This window comes from Phalangium opilio, unplaced genomic scaffold, assembly GCF_054372755.1.
Source record: "Phalangium opilio isolate 3A_F unplaced genomic scaffold, DU_Popi_V2 ptg000079l_1, whole genome shotgun sequence".
Taxonomy (NCBI): domain Eukaryota; kingdom Metazoa; phylum Arthropoda; class Arachnida; order Opiliones; family Phalangiidae; genus Phalangium; species Phalangium opilio.
The window spans coordinates 5,891,095-5,911,357 of record NW_028324187.1 but is presented as its reverse complement, the minus strand read 5'-3'; the positions used below and the strand labels follow the sequence as shown (position 1 = coordinate 5,911,357).

The window sequence follows — 20,263 nt, the reverse complement described above, 5'->3', positions numbered from 1 at the left end:
TCATATGATTCTGATCAAAGGATGAAATTATAGTGCGCTGGTATTGTCTATGCATTATGATAGCAAGTTCGTGCGTGCTCTGATGGAATTCACCCCTAAGTCCAAGTGACGTACCCCTCATTTATTGCTACTATCTATCCCTTTTCTCGTAAATCCCTCTCTCCTCGCAAATCAACACCAAAAACGCAAGGGGAATCCAATCAGAGAAGGGGAGAGGAGGGGGGTAGTGCGCGGTCCTCTCCCATCCCATTGGATCCCCGTTTATGAAAGAACAATAGGTTTTAAAGGAATAATATTTATTATATCCACAAAATAATGTAAGTACATTGAATTTTAAACAAAGTATGAAGGAATTGTTTATTCAAAGTGAACTATTGTTTCATTTTAGCTGACAAATCATTACAACCCAAAATTGGTAAATCCCTGACGACGGAATTCAATGGAATATCCATGATTCCATTAAGAACAAGTTGGCGAATTCCTTCAATAACGTTCGTCCCCATAAACTTAACGCCTGTTTTTACTGGCTTATCAAAGACTTCGTTCTTCTTTGGGTCTTCGAACCCCATCCATTTTGTTTCCGTCTGTAGCAAAAACAGTTCAAAAATACCGCCATATTAAGCCTAGGCAAATTAGTAATTACTCGCCTTTATGGAAACAATTTCCAACTGGGGTTGAACATAATCTCCAAAGTATTTTTCAACGTATTGTTTCCGTTCAAATTTCTCTCTCCTACTCAAATCATTGAGAAAAAGGACTTTCCTAGGTGATCCTGTAATAATAATTAGGCTTAAAGCCTTAGAAAGCGAAGCCAAGGCCTAAAAAACGCGCAAAGGCTTATGAAACACCGCCATAAGCCTTTGACACCCAACTTACTAATTTTTTTCTGATTTTCTCTAATAATTTCTGGCCAATCTAAAGGCAAATTCAATTTCCGCTTGGACTCTCTTTGCAAAGCTAATTGGAAGAGAGAGGGAATGGATCTTCCACTCAAAGCCATGTCTTCGACTTCAGTTCCGTTTAACATTACAGTTAAAGCCTATTATTAATGTATTTATATTCGTTTTGCAAAAATATTGCCTGGTTATTGTTATTTTAGTTCATCTTTACTCTTAAAACGAATCTTTCGTATTTTTGGTAAGTAGGACCTCCCAAAAACACAAATGGCGAACCAGGAAAGTAGCAAATGTAGGTGAGATATTTTGATTCTGAATTTCTCGCCAATATTTTTGGTTCGAGGTTTAAAATATTCCATATTCCTTCCTTCAATAATTTTGAGTCCAGTTCCTACAAAGCGCTTATTGAAATTAATTAATTAACATTAACTTAAATGTTATATTAATATTTTACTTACAATATTGACATTTTGTAGCTTTAATATATTGAGTAGAGACGTTTTAAATTCTTCTGGATGTTTTATAGAGTCAGAATTATCTATAAATTAATTTCGATTAATCATATTAAACTTAAATACTTAGTTTAATTACCTATGCCTTGGATTTTGAAGGAATGCCAATTGATTCTTTTTAAACCAGTGGCCAAACCTGAAATGATTTTATAATTTGAATAATGTAGGCCTAATTGATTTAATTCTGTTTTCCAACTTACCCATTAGATTAACAGAAACAGTCACATCATGAAAATCTAAACCCTATAATAATTTTACAATTATTTAAGTTCTATATTTGTTACAGGCATGAATAACTTACTAGGTTATGTACTATGTCAATTAATTTTTGTATCAGTTCAATTTTAGTTAATTTTTTCGAATTTAATCCGCGTAGGTTTTCTTTAAAGGTCGGATTGTACATGGAAGTTAATGTTAAAATATCCTCTTTTTTGAATTGTTCCAAACACATTTTAAATTTATCTTCTTGTCTTGAAGTTTCATTAACTTCATCGTCGGAAGATAATTCCTCGTCAAAAGCGGTTGATTCGTTGTCCGAAATATCGCTCATTATTTCAATACTAATTTGTCTTAGTTAAGTTAGTTTAATTAACGATTAAAAGCTCGATAAACTACAATTTTTCCCGCCTAAATTCGAAATACACTTTCGTTTCCCGTGACCTTTAACCTTAGTCGCTCGTGTCGCCCTCTAGTCTAAACCAATCAAAATAGCGGAAATGTCGAGAAAGACTGAAAACTCCCACTTTTTGTCTTGTTCCAAGTTTTAGCGTTGAGTTTTGACACCGTCACCGGTTTTAATTTAATTTAAAATTAAAAACAAATTAACGATTAAAGAGCTAAAATTCCAAATAATAATACTTTCAAGAGCATGTGAGAGGGTTGAAACGGATTATCAGGGGCTCTGAGTAAGTCATCATATGATTTTTATTTCAAAAACATTTTTGAAGCCAAGGCTTAAGTTCTGGCAAGTAGGCTTAATTTTTTTCCACCCACTAATGTGGGTAGGATATCTAGGTTCCTTAATATTTCCTTATGTACAATTGTACATCGCGAGAGGCGGTTACTTATTTCTAAAACAATAACAATCAAAGTCTCGTGATTCATTAAGATTTCGTGAAATTAATTTTAATTACGTTTAAGTGAAGCTTCAGACTATGATGGTAGAGATAAGATCAAAATTGGTTCTTCAATGTTGAATTAACATTTAACAGTGATTAAAGATTAAAATAACTATACAGAGGGGTTTTGTTGTGTTTGTGGGGATTTGTGGGGGAATTTTTCGTTCGTGAAGTCAGTAGATCCAGAAAATTTGGGTTGACTTTCAGAAAGACCCTCTCAATTGTTGTCAAGGTAACAAAAGGGGAGCAAAAATGAATGAAAACCAAGATGTGGCGTGTTATTTTGTTACTAAACACTCCTGGAAAGGAAAGTGAGTGGTTTGCGATTTATTACCTTTATGAATCCCAAGAATTCAATTAAAAAAAATGACATTTTGAAGATATAAACGGGTATTTTCCGTGGGAACATTGGGTATTACTACTTATAATCCTGCAACAATGGAAATAACCAATCAGTGGCCTTATAATGAAGTTATTGGGGTGATACCGAATACCAAAGGGCAACTAAACAATGAATTTATTATAATAACTCTGAAGAAGGGAAAGAAAACAGATCAAATGAAGTTTTCTTCTGATCATAGAGCAGAGATTTTAACAGCCTCTTTGGTATGCATGTATAAATTTTAGGCCTGTGCGAGTACCCGGTCGGGTATCGGTTCGGGTACCCGACCCGAAAACTTAATTTCTAAATACCCGAAAATATTTAAATTTTCCCGCTCATTACACGCGACAAGGCTTAGGACAGTCGGTATTGGTTTGATCCTAGGGGGGAGGGGACGGCCTAGGAAGGTGCGCATTGACAACTGGTTTCCTCCAGTTTTGACTCACCAGTGAGGGTACTACAACGCCCGGCCAAAGAGGAGAGAGAGAGAGGGAGATAGAAACGCGCTTTATAAAATCCGCCGAAAAATGGGAAAATAGGGGGTAGTAAAAACAATTTTCGGTACGTTTAGTTTTAGGAGGCACATCCTTTGCGCATGGGGGGATTGACCTCCTCACCTTATCTCTGTCATCCCCTACGTCAACTGTGCGCGAGAAAGCAGCGCTCAGGCGCCGCGGTGTACCATAGATTTACCCCCGTTTTCACCATGCATTCTCTCCCTCTTTCTCTCCTCTTTGGCCTGGCTTTCTTCTTCCAAACTGGAACTAAAATTTAAACAGAATTAAAACATAAACATGGAGATTTTTGCTACACAAAAGCATACCACTACTGGTTGTTTTGCTAGGCCTAATTATTCCATCCAGTACCCATCAAAAATCGGGGAACCCGACCCGAAACCCGTAAATCACTACCCGCACATGGCCGAAATAAATTTTTTAAACGTTGTGGCGTTTTTCCAACAAATATTTGGCTCCTTTTAGAAATTTAGATCTAAATTTCTTGAAACTCCCAGTGTGACCATACAAACGTTAAGAGTTAACGCGGTCAAGCATCATTGGTCAGAAAATAAAGTTCCAGTGATACTAGAGATTGGTCCCAATGGTTTATTACAACAAAACCCTAGGACCAATCAAATTGTATCAACCTATGATTATAAAGATATTCAGGGACTAGTATTTATATCCAACGTTCAAGGAGGCTTTGCTGTTATTCATGCAGGATTTGGACGTTTGGTTAGCTATAGTTTCTTTCTACGCGTAATAGGGTTTTTTTCTGATTGTTATGTAATAATTTTAACAGCATATATTTGGTGTGGAGAATCGAGAAGAAGTTATGAAAAAAATTAAAGAACATTCCTGGGTTCACGTTGGAGTTGTTTTAAAAGTCTCCAACGAAACTATTAGTTTAGAATCTGCTTATAATAATAGGTTTGGAACGTATAGTTCCGATGATTATATCACTTCAATTTCCGATTTCAACGTTCACAAAATATCGCCTAAACATACGGTACAAATTTTCACAATGTGTGAAATTTTAATTCATTAGCAGTCCAACACACAGGATCACAGATATTCAATTCTTTCTTGTGTTGGGCCCCTTTTAACATGTTCAAAGCGTTTATAAATAAGCAATTTCACATCTTGAACATTAGGGCCCGGTTAAAAGGTTACTGGGTGTGACGGAATGCTGTTTAATAGAACGTGATCCAGCAACTTACAGTATTGTCACGTTAAAACCACTCTCGGAAGTTTCGGCGTTAGTTCGTAGTTCGGAAAATCCTCAAATGTTCAATATAGAGTACGTTAAGGGCCAAATTAGAACGTACATGTCAACGGAAAGGGATGCCTTAGTCGCGTCTCTATTAGACGGAGTCAGGGCATCGGGGAATCGTGATATTCACGTTAAAATGTTGCCGACTGATAGGGGAAAAAGATTAGGACCCGCGACGGTCCCAGTTGATGAAGAAGTTGAAAGCAATCATCTAAAGTTCCTTCAATATCCCGCTGGTATAAAAAAACACCCGAAATAAAATATTTTTAAAACCGAGACTTAACTTTCAATTCTAATTAAATTAATTTAAATTTATAAGTTGGTTGGGATTTTGCGGAAGCAGTGAAAAGATTCAATTGTAATATTCCATATAGTGGCTTGCTCCATAGTGTTTCTCAAGACGTAAGCGCAAAATTTAGGCTCAAACGCGAAGCAACGGGGTTAAGCCTAATTTTCAACTTTGTTAATTAATTAGGGACTTTTCTCGGAAAAGAAGGAAAAATTAATAGAAGGCGCGTTACAAGCTTTAATGGCCAAAGAAGGGGATCAAGATTCAATCGCCCCTGATGTTTTAGAAGCCCAATTTCAAGCGTTGCGACGTTTAGTCGCTTCCAAAATTGGTTTCGCTTGTTTTTTACAATTGCCAAAGTAATTAACGAAATATTTCTTTGGTAAAACCATAACGTTCTGGTGATTTATACTCTCGATCTTTGCGTAAACAGATTTAGAGAAAAATTAGGAACGAAAGTTGTTAAAGCTCTAAAGAGATTCGACGATGGCGTTTCACACTCCGCAATTGATATGATTTGCGCTTTGATGCAGCCAATGCATGATGATTATGATTTGCGACAAGAATTAATGAACAAAAGTTCCTTATTATCAAATAAACCCTTTTTAGAAAGTCTTTTGCAAATGTTCGTCGAACACGTGGTTAGTTATTTGTATGCGAAATTAGCGGTCTTATTCCTGATCAGCGCCATCTACCCATAGCGGTGACTTTGAGAACTACTGTAAGCGGCAAGCCAATCAGATGTCGCTAAAATCTGGTGACGTCATTTTTGGTAAGACCCGAGAGTGCCAGTCAGTGACGTCACCAGATTTTAGAGACATCTGATTGGCTTGCCGCTTACAGTAGTTCTCAAAGTCGCCGCTATGGGTAGGTGGCGCTGATCAGGAATAAGGCTAATTATATGAATTAAAAAAATAAAAGTTTAAGTCGAAATCGGACTTTTTTATAGCAAAAAAACACCGGAGCTCTTGTAGTGGCGGCAATGTTGGATTTCTTAACATTTTCTTTATGCGTACCATACAGCGAAACAACGGATGGGGCGCATTTTGATACGCTTCTTAATTTAGTAGCCGATCATGGCCGATATCTCTTTCAACTCTTCCAAGTAATTACGATTTGATTGTGTCCGAGGGGCTAGTCACAATCAGATTACCTGTACACGGATTACGTTTAATCATTTTAGAGTAGCAGGGCTTTTAAAGATTACGCGTAATAACTTTATTACAGTCAACGGTACAGTCGTGTACACCGATTACACTTAGAGTGACCGGTCCCTCGATTGTGTCGAACCAGAGATTGTTTGAAATTTATTTCATCGCATTCTCTCTTATTCGGCCAAACTTTTCGGAACTAGTTGTCAAACTTACCTTTACTACAACTCTGTTTTTAAAAGCATCCCTCATTGGCCATTGTTAAAGGCGCGGGTCTAGTCATGAAAGCGGTGATTGAAGAAGGTGACGCCACCGTTTCAGCCAAAATGCAAGATTTAGCGATGGCTGAAGGCGCCTTACCTCGACACCTCCATATCGCGATGTTTATTCAAAGCACAGATAATCGATTAATGGCCATGCAACAGTTGTCCCGGCAACTAGTTGGGTTATGGGTCACTGGTCATCCGACCGCTATGGGACTCTTGAAGAGAATAGTCGTAAGTTTTTTGACGTCTACCTACTAGGCTTGGACAACGCGAATGGGAACCAATCAAATTCGGGTATTTGCAGCCACCTGGTTTATTATCTTATTTGGATAGTACCGATAAAGTCCCAGTTCAAAGTCGGGATTTAATTAATATCAGGGATAATTTAAAAATCGCCAATGATCAAACTAATAAGAACAATAAACGTATGATACAACAATCGATACAAGTTATCGAGAAACAAATTGAATTGGTCATGCAACATTGGAGAGCCCGAATGGGAATTGAAAGCAAAAATGTACGATACCTTCTTTCGAAAATTCTTATCAGAATCCGAATTGGAATTAATTTCAAAGTTTAACTTACAATTATTCATTAGGATAAGTTACAACAGCAACAGCAACGTCCCATAATCCTTCGAAAACGTCGGGAACGTATTAAATCGGACGCGAATTGGGCGTTATTTTATTATCAGTTTTTTCAAGATCATACGCGTCCTGATTTAATTTGGAATTATAAGACTAGGGAAGAACTGAGAGATTGTTTAGAGAATGAAATGAGAGCGTTTATGGTTGACCGTGATTTGTGTCAGAACGCTGTCATTGCGTGGAATCATACCGAGTTCGAAGTTCCATATAATTCACTCTCCGAAGAAATCAAAATCGGAGAATATTATTTAAGATTGTTATTAGAAGAGGATGAAAATGATAAAGGCGAAAATTCCTACATTAAACGATCGTAAGTGTAATTATTTCAGATTGATTACAAGTGGTATGCCTAATGTTTTTTCTTTCTAAAGATACGAATTTTTCAATGATTTGTATCATCGATTTTTATTGACTTCGAATATCTCTATGAGATCAATGTGCCTTCAAGCAATGGCTATAGTTTATGGTCGACATCACGAAGATATCGGACCCTTTAACGATACGCGATACATAGTTGGAATGCTTGAAAAGGTAAGGTAGCGACGGACATTGGTTCCCCAGTACAGGGTTTGTACTGAATACCCTGGGAAACCTGGAATGGATAAGTCAGGGATTTGGAAAATGGTTGGGATAAGTCAGGGATTCAAAGTTTTGTCCTAAAAAGTAAGGGATATGTCGGGGGTTCAAAGTTTTGCCCTAAAAAGTAAGGGATATGTCGGGGGTTCAAAGTTTTGCCCTAAAAAGTAAGGGATATGTCGGGGGTTCAAAGTTTTGCCCTAAAAAGTAAGGGATATGTCGGGGATTCAAAGTTTTGCCCTAAAAAGTAATTGATATGTCGGGGGTTCAAAGTTTTGCCCTAAAAAGTAAGGGATATGTCGGGGGTTCAAAGTTTTGCCCTAAAAAGTAAGGGATATGTCGGGGATTCAAAGTTTTGCCCTAAAAAGTAAGGGATATGTCGGGGATTCAAAGTTTTGCCCTAAAAAGTAAGGGATATGTCGGGGGTTCAAAGTTTTGCCCTAAAAAGTAAGGGATATGTCGGGGATTCAAAGTTTTGCCCTAAAAAGTAATTGATATGTCGGGGGTTCGAAGTTTTGCCCTAAAAAGTAAGGGATATGTCGGGGATTCAAAGTTTTGCCCTAAAAAGTAAGGGATATGTCGGGGGTTCAAAGTTTTGCCCTAAAAAGTAAGGGATATGTCGGGGATTCAAAGTTTTGCCCTAAAAAGTAAGGGATATGTCGGGGATTCAAAGTTTTGCCCTAAAATGTAAGGGATATGTCGGGGATTCAAAGTTTTGCCCTAAAAAGTAAGGGATATGTCGGGGGTTCAAAGTTTTGCCCTAAAAAGTAAGGGATATGTCGGGGATTCAAAGTTTTGCCCTAAAAAGTAAGGGATATGTCGGGGATTCAAAGTTTTGCCCTAAAATGTAAGGGATATGTCGGGGATTCAAAGTTTTGCCCTAAAAAGTAAGGGATATGTCAGGGATTTCGTTTGGTAAGTCAAACCATGCTTCAAGCCATACTAAACATGGGTCAGGTGTGATGTGACGAAGTGGGCTCAGGTAAACACCTTAAAATGGTCAGGGAAATGGCCAAAATATGGTCAGGGATAAGCTGGGAAAGTCAGGGATTTTCAATAAAAAAATTACGTCCGGACCCTTAACACGCGTAGTTATGACGTTCCAATGATTTTAAACCATTGATTCTTTTCTCTAGTCTTGTGATAGATTGGAACGTGATAGACTGGTGATTTTTATTAGTAAACTTCTGTTAAACAGGGTGAGTCCTCAGTCTCCCAATTAGAGTTAAAAGTAACTCTCGGTGACTTAAATTAATTAATAAATGAATGATGCTTTTAGAGAAACGTTAAAGACGTAATTGACGCGAACGGACTAAAAACATTAGTGGAGCTTCTAACGTTAGCTCATTTACATACGAGTCGCGCTACAGTTCCATTACAAACGAACGTTATCGAAGCTTCACCCGATATGATACGGGAATCATCGGAGAAAGAATGGTATTACGGGAACGTTGAAAAAGAACGACACGGTCCTCATAGTTTCCCGGAAATGAAAGATTTGTGGCAAGACGGGGTTATTAATAGAAAAACAAAGTGTTGGGCTCAAGGAATGGATGGCTGGAGACCAGTTAGTTCTATTCCTCAGTTGAAATGGTGTTTACTAGCAACTTCCAGTCCTTTAATGAACGAAACGGAATTAGCCGAAATTATTTTAAGTATGCTTATTAAAATTTGCGAGTTTTATCCGAGTCGTGACACGCACGGCTCTATCATTCGACCTCTGCCAAAATGTAAAAGATTGTTATCGGAACCAACTTGTCTTCCACATATTATTCAGGTAGGTCTAGAGAATTACGCCAGCCAGGGTTCCGATATGTTTTATTTTTGTAACTGTGACGCGGGTTTTTTAGTTGTTGTTAACGTTTGATCCGTCATTGGTTGAGAAAGTGGCGGTTTTATTGAGCAACGTTATGCAAGACAACCCGTCCATGCCTAGATTATATTTGACTGGATTCTTTTTCTTCATTTTAATGTATACGGGTTCGAACTTGCTTCCAATTGGAAGGATTTTAAAAGCGACACACGCCCAACAAGCTTTCCGATCCGAAGAAGTGAGTCTATCTATACGTGTCAATTATTTTCGGTTCGACGTCAAAATCGTTTCGTTTTCGATAAAAAGTTGTTTCATTTGGTCAAAATTGTATTTTTTTGTTGGTGAATATGTTTTTTTTCTTCGAAGTTGGTTGTTTTTTGTTGTTGAAGTTGTTTTTCATGGAAGTTGGTTGTTTTTGTTGAAAGTTTTTCCGTCGAAAGGGTTTTTTGCTTCGTCAAAATTGTTTTTTGCTTCGTCTAAATTGTGTTTTGCTTCGTCTAAATTGTTTTTTTGCTTCGTCTAAATTGTTTTTTTGCTTCGTCTAAATTGTTTTTTTGCTTCGTCTAAATTGTTTTTTGCCTCGTCTAAATTGTTTTTTGCCTCGTCTAAATTGTTTTTTGCTTCGTCTAAATTGTTTTTTGCTTCGTCTAAATTGTTTTTTGCTTCGTCTAAATTGTTTTTTGCTTCGTCTAAATTGTTTTTTGCTTCGTCTAAATTGTTTTTTTGCTTCGTCTAAATTGTTTTTTTGCTTCGTCTAAATTGTTTTTTTGCTTCGTCTAAATTGTTTTTTGCCTCGTCTAAATTGTTTTTTGCCTCGTCTAAATTGTTTTTTGCTTCGTCTAAATTGTTTTTTGCTTCGTCTAAATTGTTTTTTGCTTCGTCTAAATTGTTTTTTGCTTCGTCTAAATTGTTTTTTGCTTCGTCTAAATTGTTTTTTGCTTCGTCTAAATTGTTTTTTGCTTCGTCTAAATTGTTTTTTTGCTTCGTCTAAATTGTTTTTTTTTTTGCTTCGTCTAAATTGTTTTTTTTGCTTCGTCTAAATTGTTTTTTTGCTTCGTCTAAATTGTTTTTTTGCTTCGTCTAAATTGTTTTTTGCTTCGTCTAAATTGTTTTTTGCTTCGTCTAAATTGTTTTTTGCTTCGTCTAAATTCTTTTTTGCTTCGTCTAAATTGTTTTTTTGCTTCGTCTAAATTGTTTTTTTGCTTCGTCTAAATTGTTAAATAGTTCATCTTTTTCGAAAACGTTTCGTTTTTGTTACCAATTGTTTGTTTCTCCGTCGAATTCGTTTCCTCTTCGTTATTTTCACGATAAAATAAATTTGCGTACCATTTTCAGACGCCAACTTCGAACTTAATAACGCGTAGCATATTGGGTCAATTATTACCCGAAGCTATGGTTTGTTACTTGGAAAACCACGGACCGGAGAAATTCGCCCAAATATTTTTAGGAGAGTTTGATACACCGGAAGCGATATGGAATAGCGAAATGAGACGTATGATGATCGAAAAAATCGCCGCGCATATCGCCGATTTTTCACCTCGTTTACGATCAAATACGCGAGCCTTGTATCAATATTGTCCCATTCCGGCCATTCAGTATCCTCAACTTGAAAACGAACTCTTCTGCAATATTTATTATCTACGTCATCTTTGTGATACCAACAAGTTTCCAAATTGGCCAATTTCAGATCCGGTAAGTGCCGAACTAAACTCGGCTCTCGCGAGTAATAGACCATTTCGTAAAATTACATACAGAGAAACCAACACACTGGGGTGAGGGCGTCATTGGGGGTATTCTCCAGTGTTCGTACGGAACCTGGATAAGTCAGGGTTTTGGAAAATGGGGGTAAAAAGTCAGGGTTTTGGAAAATGGGGGTAAAAAGTCGGGGTATTTTGGAAAATGCGGGGGGGGGGAAGTCGGGGTATTTTGGAAAATGCGGGGGGGGGAAGTCGGGGTTTTTTGGAAAATGGGGGGGAAAGTCGGGGTTTTTTGGAAAATGGAGGAAAAAGTCGGGTTTTTTGGAAAATGGGGGAAAAAGTCAGGGTTTTTTGGAAAATGGAGGAAAAAAGTCAGGGTTTTTTGGAAAATGGAGGAAAAAAGTCGTGGTTTTTTTGGAAAATGGAGGAAAAGGTCGGGGTTTTTTTTTGGAAAATGGAGGAAAAGGTCGGGGTTTTTTTTTGGAAAATGGAGGAAAAAGTCGGGGTTTTTTTTTTGGAAAATGGAGGCAAAAGTCGGGGTTTTTTGGAAAATGGAGGAAAAAGTTGGGGTTTTTTGGAAAATGGAGGAAAAAGTCGGGGTTTTTTGGAAAATGGAGGAAAAGTCGGGTTTTTTTGGAAAATGGGGGAAAAAGTCGGGGTTTTTTGGAAAATGAGGGAAAAAGTCGGGGTTTTTTGGAAAATGGAGGAAAAAAGTCGTAGTTTTTTGGAAAATGGAGGAAAGAAGTCTTAGTTTTTTGGTAAATGGAGGAAAAAGTCAGTGTTTTTTGGAAAATGGGCGCGAGGGAGAATGGCGGCCTCACCCCATTGCATTGATTTCTCTGTACGTCATTTCCGAAACAGTCTATTGTATGAATACGCGTGTTTTCACCCCTTCTAGGTTTCTTTGCTTCGAAATATTTTAGAAGCTTGGAAACAAGAAGTGGAGAAGAAACCACCGCCGATTTCTATCGCGGATGCGTACAAAGCTTTGGGACTCAATTCGGAGGATGTCCATGACGAATCGACCATCAGAAAAGCCTATTTCCGACTAGCCCAAAAATACCATCCCGATAAAAACCCTGATGGCCGCGAAATTTTCGAAGAAGTTAATAAAGCTTACGAGTTTTTGTGTAGCAAATCTTCACGGTCTTGCGACGGTCCCGATCCTATTAATATCATCCTTATTTTAAAAACTCAAAGCATTTTATTTAGTCGGTATCAAGAAGGTGAGAAGCCTTCATTAACCGCCCTCAAAAGATAGCTGACGTCATAACTGTTGGTTTATGGGTGGTTACTTTTACAGAACTTCATCCTTATAAATACGCCGGCTACCCAATGTTAATTAAAACAATTAAAATGGAAACTCAGGATGAATTTTTGTTCTCAAAGGAAGTTCCTTTGTTACCAGCCGCGACGGAAACCGCTTTCCATACCGTCAATTGTTCGGCGTTAAATGCTGAAGAATTAAGACGGGAAGGCGGGCTATTGTTACTGAGAGACGCGTACAATCGTTGTACTGGCGTACTAAATCAATCCTCTAAACAAGACGATGTCCCTGTCCAAGTTAGCACCCATATTACCAGGTGTTTCACCGTAGCTGCCCAATTTCCCTCTTGCAGGGAACGTCTAACTGAGATGCTCGAAGTAATTAAGGATCTTTGTCGAATACTTTACTTTCAAGTATGTATACTTGTAGCCGAGCGAGTCATTAATTAGTAACGCTAATTAGCGGTCTTATTCCTGATCAGCGCCACCTACCTATAGCGGTGACTTTGAGAACTACTGTAATCGGAAAGCCAATCAAATGTCGCTAAAATCTGGTGACGTCACTGACGGGCACTCTCGGGGAGGGGTCTTACCAAAAATGACGTCACCAGCCAGATTTTAGCGACATCTGGAGTGATTGGCTTGCCGATTACAGTAGTTCTCAAAGTCGCCGCTATGGGTAGGTGGCGCTGATCAGGAATAAGACCGCTAATTAATCTAATCTAATCTAATCTAATTAGCATTTGTCGAAATTGGGAGTTTACGCTGTGGAATGCGTTAGCGCTTTTGCTACGGATGAAACGTTACAAAATCATTTATTTCAATCGGGAGTTCTATTTCACTTACTATTAAATCTGTTTAACTACGATTACACCTTGGAGGAAGGCGGAGTTGAACGCTCCGAGGATAGTAACCAACAGGAGATTAATAACCAGTTGGCCAAGTTGAGTATCATCGCTTGTACCAGACTTATTGGTGGGGGCAAAGGGGAAAACACCACTCCCGATAATATGACCATTAAAGACGCCATGAGGGCCATGTTAACGCCTTATATCGTAAAAGTACTTGGGAATCAACCTGAACAAGAAATACTCAAGGTTTTGAATTCAAATTCCGAGAATCCCTATTTGGTTTGGAATAATGGAACCAGGGCTGAACTTGTCGAGTATTTGAAAACTCAACAGAAAGAAATGATAAGATCCGTAAGTACTTGAAGTTGTCTGCGCAACATGATCAACTTATTATTTGTGGTTTGATGTATGTATTAGGGTGAATGTGATCCATCGTATGGTGCAGACTTTGTTTTTACTGGTCATCTAGAGGAGCTGATTATTGGTGAAGTATTTGTCCGAGTCTACAACGAACAACCCACGTTCCCATTAGAAAATGCGCGCGGTTTTGCCCTGGATTTGTTGGATTTCTTGAGTTCCCAAGCCCAGTACTTGTATTCGTTAATGACCCTAAAAGATCGCGGTGTTGAAGTCACCAAAAGCGCCGATCGCTTAGGAAAAATTGAAATGGCCTTGGAAGCCTTGAGGAACGTTATAAGAAATCATCCTGGTAAGTACTTATCGTTTATTTCGTCTGTGAAGTTGGTTTACTTACGTAAGTACTCTAAGACACGCGTTGTTTTCATGTCTTTAGGCGTGGAAATTCAGTGTATCGGTCAGTTTAAGTTATTATTTAGCTTATTAAGACTCGACGGTTGCGCCAAAGTACAAATCTTAGCTATTGACGTCATATCGGGCGTCACAAATAACCAGGAATGCGTCAAAGACATTGCCGCCTCCGAAATTTTAGTTTATCTATTATTAGTCTTGAAGTCTCTTCCTAATTCTACAAGTAATTGAATTGAATTAAATTTAATTTAATCCTAATTAACTTAATCTTTTAAGGATTAATTAACTCTATTAATAAATGTTCCCAGATCAACTAGTCGTTTTAGAAACATTACTGCCGTTAATGTCTAATGGTAAATTGGTAAAGGAGGCCATGTTAAGAGGCGCCGCGATATATTTACTGGATTTGTTTTGCAATTCACCGAACCCTGGAGTTCGGGAAAGAACCGCGGAACTTTTATCAAAAATGACTTCGGAAAAATTAATAGGACCAAAATTACGCATTATGCTCAATACTTTCTTACCTCCCTTATTTTTGGATGCCATGAAAGATTCGCCGCAAGCCGCCGTCCAAATGTTTGAAGGTAAACGAAACGATGGCGTATCATTACGCGGTTCGATCTTTGTTAATTACTAATTGGTTGTAATTTAATTATAATTGGCAGTTACTCAAGAAAACCCAGAGTTAATATGGAATGAAGAATCAAAAGAGAAATTATCTCAAACCGTTTCGAGATTAGCCGATGAGTAAGTTAATTAATTTCAATTTTGAATTTGGCTTAGCAGAAAAATGGTAGTTATTGGGGTGGGTACCCAAAATGGTCTTAAGTAAATACATCCTTCCTTCAAAAATTCCCTTTAGTACACTATTTTTACTGTATTATCTCAATCCCCAATGGTCTTTGGCAATTTCTTTCCCTTTGATGCTATCTCTAACTTTTGGTTCCCCTTTGTCCTTCTTAACTCTTTAGAGTATTATTTCAACACAGAATACTGGTAATGGGATGATATAGGTGTGTCGCGCTACATGATTCTAGTCTGTCTCTGCAAGAAACTACTACAGAACCGCGTACCCTTCGTGCACTATATTTCACCTTGAAACAGTCTTTCACAGTATTTCGTTATTCTCAAAAATTCCCGGTCTTTCTAAGCTGGACAGTGGGTGGTCCCCTTTCACCTCCGATCCCTATCTCTTTTTTTTCCGCGAATAACCCGACAACCAGTCTCAGCTTGACATCAGTAAAGGGGGAGTATTTATTGTGAAAGGGTTTATGATTTATGGAGAGAGATAAAATGTATGCTAAACTAGAAATGGCACCTTAAAGTGTCGTGGTCACTGTTGTAGGAGAGTACTGAATTGGGCAGGCATTTCTCAAGTTTATGTGGCACTCTAAGTAACTTTATAGTGTATGCGAGACACGACATTGTATAGCCTTAGATCCTTCGTTGTCGGGTGATGTACAACTGGTACAACCTTAGCACATTGGAAACCACACGGAGTATTGCAAAATAATTTTTTCCCTCGTTACTACCCGGGTTACCGAGTACTTTTGAATAGTTGTAAAAATAATTTTCGGGTATTGGGGCGGGTACCCACACACCTCTAGACTATTAATTAGCTTTAATTATATTCCATTATAGTCACTATATAATACAAAAGGACGATCCCAGTATAACTTGGAAGGTATTAAAATTAAAATTAGGGATTTTAGGTGATTGTCAGGTTTATTTTTCTTTTACAATTTTCTCGGTCAGCTTCCGGATAATCTAGAAGTTGGTCGCGAAAATATTCAAGGAGAGATTGTAATCGCGGGCGTTTATTTACGACTCTATATTCAAAATCCGGCTTGGGTTTTGCGCCGTCCCAGAGAATTTCTAATTGAACTTCTCGATAAAGCTCACGAGTATTTATCAAAGCCAAATCCAGACGTAAGGACTAATATCTTCAGTCTCAGTTTTCAATATTGAAAAGGCCCCGCCCTGATTCCTGATTTGGAATTTTGTTAATAGGATAATCTCTTAGAAATGATGGCCACAGCCGTTGTTTCTCTCCTCCAATCAAAACCCGATCTTCTAGAACAAATTCCCGGTTTAGGTCACATTCCCAGAATAGTTCAAGTGTTACCAGCGAAACCTACCGATGATACGACCTGCAGAGCGTGGCTGATGATTCTCCATCAATTAGCAAGTAGCTACGTAAGTTAATTACTCTAAAAACACTGGTGTTTGTTTTTTGTGTGAAAATGAAACATAAGATGAAAGCAAATTAACTCAGAATCAGATTGCCAATTTAGGAACTAATTAAGAGGTTTTTCTTAATGGTTTTAATTGTAGTCGTGCGTTAAAGTTCTCTGTAAAACTGATTGCCTTAAATCTCTGATGAAAGCTATGCAAGCTAAACCTGATATGATGACTGTTGCTTGCGAAACTGTTAGTAGGATATTTGATCATGCTGTTGAAGACTTAGTTCAACAGGTAGGGGTTGATAGGCTTACTGTGGGGGAATAAATACATGGGATGGGATTTTAAAGGAAAATTTCAGGTAACATAACATTATACCTTAAAAGAACGGCCTTTTTCTAAATATAAAAGGAATTAAATATTTAAATAAGTAAGTGATCTCTTATTACAAAATAATTAGTATTTAATTAGTCTTAAAAACGATAGTCAGAACATTTTACGCGCGTGATCGAGTGGGCTATGCCATATCTTAACCTCGCGTCTCTGTCCAGGCTTGGAAATAGCAGTGCACTTCCTCTGGTCCAAAACCAGTTTATTAATTGCTTGGACTAGTTTTTTAATTCAAAAAGTGGGGGTTACTGGTTCTCGGGACCAGTTTATTAATTGCAAATCTATTGGAGAACAAAGGCTGGGACCAGTCCGGAGACCAGTTAATTATTTCGGGGACTAGAGGGGTCACTGGTCCCAAGGACTAGTTTAAAAATTTTCCTTATTTCTAAGTCTGCTCGCGAGTCGCGCCTCTGTCTCTCAGCCTGTGAGAATTCAACCAATCGCTTTAGGCGTAGCTATCAGGCGTCACTAAAGCAATGGCGGCGCAGTAGTCCTCGTTTTTAAGACTAATTAAATGCTAATTATTTTGTAATGAGATCATTTATTTATTTTAATTTTTAATTCCTTTTATATTTAGAAAAAGCAGCCGTTCTTTTAAGGTATAATGTTATGTTATCTGAACTTTTCCTTTAACTGATGATTCATGAATAGGCTGTCGATACGCAACTAGTTCATTTCTTGCTTAAAATCCTGGAGGGAAAAATGCCCGGAATTCAGAATCCGGCGGCAGCCAAGGCCCAAGTAGTCAATGCCTTGAAAGCCATGAGTGGCTCTATAAGTTACGGTACACAAGTAACCGATATTTTAGAGAAATCCTCAGTTTGGGCGGAATACCGCGATCAGAAACACGATTTATTCATTGCACCCGCCAATACTTCAGGATATTTAACAGGTAAAGTGTACTTTTTTATATTTTTAAAGCCCATATATAGAGTGCTGTCAGTTGTGACGTCAGATCCAAGGTTAAACGTCACGAGTCTGCCTTTAACAATGGGCGGCCATGACAGTTACCGTTTTTGTTTTGCGCTCTTTAGAGCTGGAAAACTATTGTTCCGACCCATTACGGCTGGGCGCCTATTCCCCTTCATGTCCAGGTTTTGGTGTGATCAATTCGTTCGCGCAAAAGCGTAATATGGCTGGGGCCATCTTGTTTTCTTTATGGGAAAACAGCATGGGTGACGTCACACCGGCGCTTCTGACAGCACTCTATAAGTAGTACTTGAAATTACGCGAGCTCTGGTACTCGTAAACCTTTCTAAGATTTACGTTTACCATTAGGAACGGCCAATGTTGCTGGTTACCTAACTCAAGGTACTGGAGGCTACACAATGCCTTCTTCGCCCCCTCCAATGGAGGAGGGTTAATCGCGCCCCCCTCCCCCAAAAGAACCCCCTAAAAATTACAAAAAATAGATAGTTTTATAATAGCATATGTAAAACACTTCTTTCTTTCCTACAGTAAATTTAAATTTATAGAAATTAAATTAAATTGTTAGGCCTTGTTAGAAATTGTTATAGAAGTTCGTTAAAAAAAAATTGTTTAACGACACTAAAGAATTAAAGTGCCATTTAAAGAAATGACAACCCCAGGTTTAAGTTAATTAAATGATTGTTAATTAAAAGAGATTTATATAACGACGGGAACGTAAATCTAATGGCATTGTCGTTATATATATTTTGTGATTTATTTCGTCTCCGGTAAACAAAAGAAAAAAAATTGTAAAATTTGTATAAAATATTAATTAATTAATTAATAGGCCTAATTAAGCCCTGTAATGAACTGAATTTAATGGAGGTGCTTTAATGATAAGATAGGACAATACAATCTTGCGAACCCCCTCCCCCAAACCCCCCAAAACAAACAAACAATGTATTGTACAGTTTAAGAGAGTAAAAAAAATATTTTTTTCAGTTAACTAATACTGTTGTCTCTTGTCTTGTTTACCATTTGATTAACAGGGTTCATACAAATCTGGAAAAATCAGGGAAATAGTTAAAACCTCGGGGAAATCAGGGATTTTTGGGTCAAACAGGGGCCGAGTAATTAAGCAAAATGTTCGTGAACATTCCCTCCATTAACATTACACCCAAATTTGGAGGCTTATAACTCTGGGTCTAGTAGAGATACGGGGATGTCCCTTGAGTATGTTATAGTCCTATTTGCCCCCCATCCAACCATACTAAAAACTTAGGGCTACGACAAACAGGGGCCGAGTAATTAAGCAAAATGTTCAAAAACATAGCCCCCTCCATAGGATTAACATTACACTACTTTGGAGGCTCATAACTCTGTTTCTACTAGAGATACGGGGATGCCCTTCGGGTATGTTATAGTCCTATTTGCCCCCCATCCAACCATACTAAAAACTTAAGGCTACGACAAACAGGGGCCGAGTAATTAAGCAAAATGTTCAAAAACATTCCCCCCTCCATAGGATTAACATTACACCCAAATTTGGAGGCTTATAACTCTGCTTCTACTAGAGATACGGGGATGCCCTTCGGGTATGTTATAGTCCTATTTGCCCCCCATCCAACCATACTAAAAACTTAGGGCTACGACAAACAGGGGCCGAGTAATCAAGCAAAATGTTCAAAAACACAGCCCCCTCCATAGGATTAACATTACACCCAAATTTGGAGGCTCGTAACTCTGGTTCTACTAGAGATACGGGGATGTTCCTTGAGTATGCTATAGTCCTATTTGTCCCCCATCCAACCATACTAAAAACTTAGGGCTACGACAAACAGGGGCCGAGTAATTAAGCAAAATGTTCAAAAACACAGCCCCCTCCATAGGATTAACATTACACCCAAATTTGGAGGCTTATAACTCTGGTTCTACTCGAGATACGGGGATGTCATTTGAGTATGTTATAGTCCTATTTGCCCCCCATCCAACCATACTAAAAACTTAGGGCTACGACAAACAGGGGCCGAGTAATTAAGCAAAATGTTCAAAAACATAGCCTCCTCCATAGGATTAACATTACACCCAAATTTGGAGGCTTATAACTCTGGTTCTACTAGAGATACGGGGATGTCCTTTGAGTATGTTATAGTCCTATTTGTCCCCCATCCAACCATACTAAAAACTTAGGGCTACGACAAACAGGGGCCGAGTAATTAAGCAAAATGTTCGTGAACATACCCCGCTCCATAGGGTTAACATTACACCCAAATTTGGAGGCTTATAACTCTGGTTCTACTAGAGATACGGGGATGTCCTTTGAGTATGTTATAGTCCTATTTGTCCCCCATCCAACCATACTAAAAACTTAGGGCCACGACAAACAGGGGCCGAGTAATTAAGCAAAATGTTCGTGAACATACCCCGCTCCATAGGATTAACATTACACCCAAATTTGGAGGCTTATAACTCTGGTTCTACTAGAGATACGGGGATGTCCTTTGAGTATGTTATAGTCCTATTTGTCCCCCATCCAACCATACTAAAAACTTAGGGCTACGACAAACAGGGGCCGAGTAATTAAGCAAAATGTTCAAAAACATAGCCCCCTCCATAGGATTAACATTACACTACTTTGGAGGCTCCTAACTCTGGTTATATTAGAGATAGGGGGATGTCCTTTGACTATGTTATAGTCCTATTTGCTCCATAGGATACTCCATATACGGGAAAACCCTGGAAACCTCAGGGAAGTATATGGGGAGAAAACCTGGAAATCTC

The 20,263-nt window shown here is 38.2% G+C and overlaps 2 protein-coding genes across 3 annotated transcripts; one reads left to right on the top strand and one right to left on the bottom strand.

Annotated features, from left to right (window-relative positions):
- Positions 1 to 279: 279 nt before the first annotated feature.
- LOC149654422 (centromere protein N-like) lies at positions 280 to 1,958 on the bottom strand. Its single transcript, XM_089845968.1, has 8 exons — positions 1,710 to 1,958; positions 1,609 to 1,651; positions 1,488 to 1,544; positions 1,355 to 1,434; positions 1,111 to 1,287; positions 877 to 1,039; positions 648 to 772; positions 280 to 584 (listed from the first exon to the last, which is right to left on the bottom strand). The coding sequence occupies exons 1-8, from the start codon at positions 1,956 to 1,958 to the stop codon at positions 372 to 374; spliced, it is 1,107 nt and encodes a 368-aa protein (XP_089702094.1). The 3' UTR covers positions 280 to 371.
- A 292-nt stretch (positions 1,959 to 2,250) lies between these two features.
- Positions 2,251 to 18,492, top strand: Rme-8 (receptor mediated endocytosis 8). 2 transcript variants are annotated; one of them, XM_089845940.1, is made up of 31 exons: positions 2,251 to 2,313; positions 2,759 to 2,837; positions 2,907 to 3,132; positions 3,889 to 4,140; positions 4,208 to 4,414; positions 4,560 to 4,914; positions 4,998 to 5,080; positions 5,154 to 5,326; positions 5,401 to 5,608; positions 5,917 to 6,072; positions 6,361 to 6,615; positions 6,689 to 6,901; positions 6,983 to 7,341; positions 7,403 to 7,562; positions 8,744 to 8,806; positions 8,887 to 9,384; positions 9,458 to 9,658; positions 10,756 to 11,112; positions 12,016 to 12,343; positions 12,421 to 12,797; positions 13,124 to 13,585; positions 13,652 to 13,943; positions 14,028 to 14,225; positions 14,311 to 14,586; positions 14,668 to 14,749; positions 15,644 to 15,686; positions 15,758 to 15,931; positions 16,013 to 16,198; positions 16,337 to 16,477; positions 17,225 to 17,465; positions 17,852 to 18,492. In XM_089845940.1, the coding sequence occupies exons 2-31, from the start codon at positions 2,779 to 2,781 to the stop codon at positions 17,935 to 17,937; spliced, it is 6,711 nt and encodes a 2,236-aa protein (XP_089702066.1). In that variant the 5' UTR covers positions 2,251 to 2,313; positions 2,759 to 2,778; the 3' UTR covers positions 17,938 to 18,492. The 2 variants fall into 2 exon arrangements, with proteins under 2 accessions (XP_089702066.1, XP_089702065.1); XM_089845939.1 differs by lacking the exon at positions 2,251 to 2,313 and having other exon boundaries at positions 2,645 to 2,837.
- Positions 18,493 to 20,263: the final 1,771 nt, after the last annotated feature.

What these genes read in the sequence shown, in the direction of transcription:
- LOC149654422 (XM_089845968.1), bottom strand. Translation starts at nt 1,958, where the DNA reads ATGAGCGATATTTCGGACAACGAATCAACCGCTTTTGACGAGGAATTA. An exon ending in CTTCAAAATCCAAGGCATAG is followed by an intron (nt 1,435 to 1,487) that starts GTAATTAAACTA and finishes ATTAATTTATAG; the next exon opens with ATAATTCTGACTCTATAAAA. An exon ending in TGGAAATTGTTTCCATAAAG is followed by an intron (nt 585 to 647) that starts GCGAGTAATTAC and finishes TTTTTGCTACAG; the next exon opens with ACGGAAACAAAATGGATGGG.
- Rme-8 (XM_089845940.1), top strand. Translation starts at nt 2,779, where the DNA reads ATGAATGAAAACCAAGATGTGGCGTGTTATTTTGTTACTAAACACTCC. An exon ending in AAATGTTCGTCGAACACGTG is followed by an intron (nt 5,609 to 5,916) that starts GTTAGTTATTTG and finishes ACTTTTTTATAG; the next exon opens with CAAAAAAACACCGGAGCTCT. An exon ending in GTAAACTTCTGTTAAACAGG is followed by an intron (nt 8,807 to 8,886) that starts GTGAGTCCTCAG and finishes TGATGCTTTTAG; the next exon opens with AGAAACGTTAAAGACGTAAT.